The sequence below is a fragment of the Thalia democratica genome, chromosome 4 (genome assembly GCF_965202585.1).
Source record: "Thalia democratica chromosome 4, ktThaDemo2.hap1.1, whole genome shotgun sequence".
Classification (NCBI taxonomy): Eukaryota; Metazoa; Chordata; class Thaliacea; order Salpida; family Salpidae; genus Thalia; species Thalia democratica.
The window spans coordinates 24737463-24741173 of NC_139168.1; the positions used below are offsets into that span (position 1 = coordinate 24737463).

General features: G+C 32.8%; 1 protein-coding gene across 1 annotated transcript; it reads right to left on the reverse strand.

Annotated features, from left to right (window-relative positions):
• Nucleotides 1–1160: 1160 nt before the first annotated feature.
• Nucleotides 1161–3398, reverse strand: LOC145833159 (cullin-3-A-like). Its single transcript, XM_082940360.1, has 2 exons — nt 2583–3398; nt 1161–2117 (listed from the first exon to the last, which is right to left on the reverse strand). Exons 1-2 carry the CDS (start codon nt 3396–3398, stop codon nt 1161–1163), a joined length of 1773 nt encoding a protein of 590 aa, XP_082796486.1.
• Nucleotides 3399–3711: the final 313 nt, after the last annotated feature.

The following is a 3711-nucleotide window of genomic DNA, read 5'->3' on the forward strand; positions in this document are numbered from 1 at the left end:
AAATTATAGACAGTATATATCATGAAATCTTTGAGTAAATAATTATTCTATTTATTCTACTTGCTCACTGACGAAGCATGCATTAAAAAGTACTTCAAGCAATTAATGTAAAACAAAAACTTTGTTAATATATTATAAATATAATAAATTTTTTTTAGTAGTTAAGATATAGACAAAAAATTACTAACAATAAATAACGTACCAAAAGGACAACTTGAGAAACTTAAATTTTATAATATTATTAAACTGAAGAAAGTCTTACATACTATTTTACAAAAAATAAGTTAATTGTATGCTATCCTGCTTTAAAAAGCTATATCTGCTCAGTCTTGTAGTATAAAAGCTCCAGCTACAGTACTCTTTAATTTGTTTGTGTTCTATCAAACTTTTGTTCTTGCAGTTTTTTTAAAACTATATAACAAGTTCCTGAACTGTGTCATACTTTTATTTTGGATACATTTGAATATTTTAATATTTTAAAAACAGTATTTATTGACCTTCTAGAATTTCATTCCTAGGTCTTTATTTTAAAAAAATAACTGGCTAAAATGGACAACCCTTTTATTTGACTTGCATTTTTTTTACAGAAATTTTATGTAATCATGTTTGAATATAATTTTCAGTATACCGGCTATTAAAAATATAAGTAAAGCTATTGTTTTACAATAATAAAAGTACTTTACAAATTAAATTAAAATATTTCTAAGTTTTTTAAAAACAACTATCTATGAGTAAAAACTTTGGGAGAACGAAATTTAACATAACATTTTTCATTTACTTACAAAGAAACACATATAGATGTTGCTGAAAAAAGCTAATTTACGCTTTATTATTGGCGAATTAAACATAAAAAATAACAAAATATAACTAAAGTAGGTTGTACAACATAAAAATTATTTCTAGTACGATATTTAGCAAAAGTGAAATTTTGGAAAGTTTATTTTCAGACTTGAAAGCTAGAAAAAAGACAGAGCTTTAAATTATTTATTAAGAAAAGAATAACTAAAGGTATAACAATCAAAAAATATAACAATGTACATTTAAGCTTAGCTACACAATTAGTTTGTATAAGTCAACACCTAAAAATAAAAAGTTCAAATAAAGTTTCACATGTAACACTAACCTTTAGCAAAAAAAAAATAGCTGCAAGACATTTAGTCTTAAGGTATGTACAAATACTTACTGGAATCTTCTTCATCAAGTTGAATGATTTCCTTCTCAATCAACTTTTCCACGGCTTCTTCGATCTCCACAACTTCCGGCGTGAACTTCCCTTCCAACGCTTTTCTCACTTCCACCACCAGAACTTCATGCTTCAGCGACTTTTCCCTCTTCATTATTCTCACCACAGCGGCTCTCACTAGAACTTTGCGATCCATTTTGTGGCCGGAAACAATTTTTTTCGCTCTTTTCTTCTTCTCGTCAAGCGACGCTTTCATCGGTATCATGACTTTCATCCGATCGCTCGTAAAGTTGTCATTTACCGCGAAACCGTCTTCGGGCGAAATATTCTCTCCCTCGGCGGTCACTTTCAACAGCACGTTGGTCGCTCCGAAGGCGAGAGACTTTAGTGCACTGACCAGAATGCTCATCGGCATTTCAGTTTCCTTAGCGACTGCTTTCACGGTCCAGTGATTTTTGACGTTGAACAGCATGAGAACGGCCATCTGAAAGTCGTTCACCTGCAATATTTTATCTTCCCTTCCGCGCGTGTAAAATGCGATCTCGGCTTGACCGAGGTAACCGTTGAGGCGCAAAGTTTTCTTATGGCTGGGCATCAAATTGTAGTAGCTGTGAAAACCGTCAAAGTGCTGAGCTATGATCGGGGGCATTTTGACGGGGCAGGTGCTTTTGAAGGCGCAATCGAAAGAAGAAAACACTTTTACGGTAAAATCGAAATCCGTTTTGTGTATACAGTTGTAATGCTGGTTTATTTTGACGTTTGTGTCATGAGCTTTAAGCATTTGTCTCATGCTTCTCGTATAGACGTCCCCACAATCTTCTCTTAATCTACTCACGACCATTTTCTCATTGTCTATTGAACAGCTTGGGTTTGCAAGTCTTCTGCTGAAATGGTGATTGAAAACTAGTCTGAAAATTTCCTTGTTTTGAACGAGCTTGAAAATTTTGAAAAAAAGTTCAACATTTTCCTTCAACCGATTTTGAGATATTGGGTTAGAGTTGTTTTTCAAAACTTTGTCGAGGAAGACAGATAAATCTTTTATAACTTTTTCATCGTTAAAAGCTTTCGAAAATTCACTCCTTATAGAGTTTGAAATGTTTTTACGCTTTCTAACTTTAAAAGATTTTTTTATTAAAGTATGCATGTCAGTTTTTTGTTTGAAAATTTTGCGAAAATTCTCAACAAATGCATGTTTGCCTAAAGTATTTAACTCTGTCTTAACTTTTTCAACCAAGTATTTAGACAAAATATTTATAATATCTTGCATGTTGCTACGTGTGTTTTTTTCGATAGTCTTACAAATTTTCGCAGCCCTGTCAATCATATCTTTTTGTAGCAGAACAACGAGACCACCATTTTCATTATGAAGAATACTTTGCACTTGTTCTACAATAAAAACCTGTTTTACTCTTGCCTTTATTTTTTCAATAGTTTTTTTCATTGCGCAACGGACCGCTAGTGCTAACTCGACCCTCATAAAGTTCTCAAAGTCGATAATGTAGTCATAAGAATTGGATCCTGCCATTCTTCGATCGGCGACTGTTCTGTAATGTTCTTCCGCTTCTTTCAAGTAAACTTCTTCGAAAACCCTTTCATACAAATTGACTTCGTCACAACAGCTCAATTTTGAAATAAATTCATTGAAGTTTTTAATTGACTCGTAATTAAAAGTTGAACCTTTTCTAAGTCTGTCAATGGAATCTACAACAACTTTATTGACTTTTTCTAAGATTTCTTTATCTAATACGACTTCGTCAGCAAAAATTTTCGATCCAAGAGTACAAACATCTTTTTGCTCATTCTTTACACCCGATGATTTGTTTGCATGTTGAAACAACGCTTTGAACTTTTCCATGGAATTCTTGAAATCAGCACCTGTTTGTTGGAGAACAGCTAAGAGATTACTCTCACTCACGCATCTCAGTTTCGGCAACAAGTTGTTTTTCGCATCGGAACGCACCGCCTCTTCGAACATTTCGTAAAACTGCGCGTTGCAGCCGTGCACTGTGACGTCATAGCCGTCTGATAAGGCAGCGGGAAGCTGATTCAAGTTTTTGAAGTTTGTTTCCAAAAGATGTCCGGTTGCCAACTTCAGTCTTTTGAAGGTGTTTTCCTGAATTGCTTCAAACCTCGCCTTGCCAGGGTTCCAGCATTCTTCGTTGAAATACTGGATTTTTCCTCTGTTGATCATTTCTGCTCGTCTTTTTCGATTCATGTTTTAGTTAAATGTTTAAAATTCTAAAAAACAAATACAGGTTCGTAGAAGTTATTGATAAAAACTAGAAGTAACTGTTTTTTAGGAGTGATTAATTAACTTAATTAACTAGGTTTAAACAACAATCTTAACAAAAATAAGTAATATTTTGCATGATTGTATAACTTGCTTCCGAAGGTTAAATATGAAATTAATTATGTTGAAGTTTTTTAGTGAAACAGGTAAAATTCAAAGAACTAAACGTTGTACAAAAACTTTAGAAATAATTAACTTTCTTGTATCAAATTACACTTAGCTTAAAAAAGTCTACTTA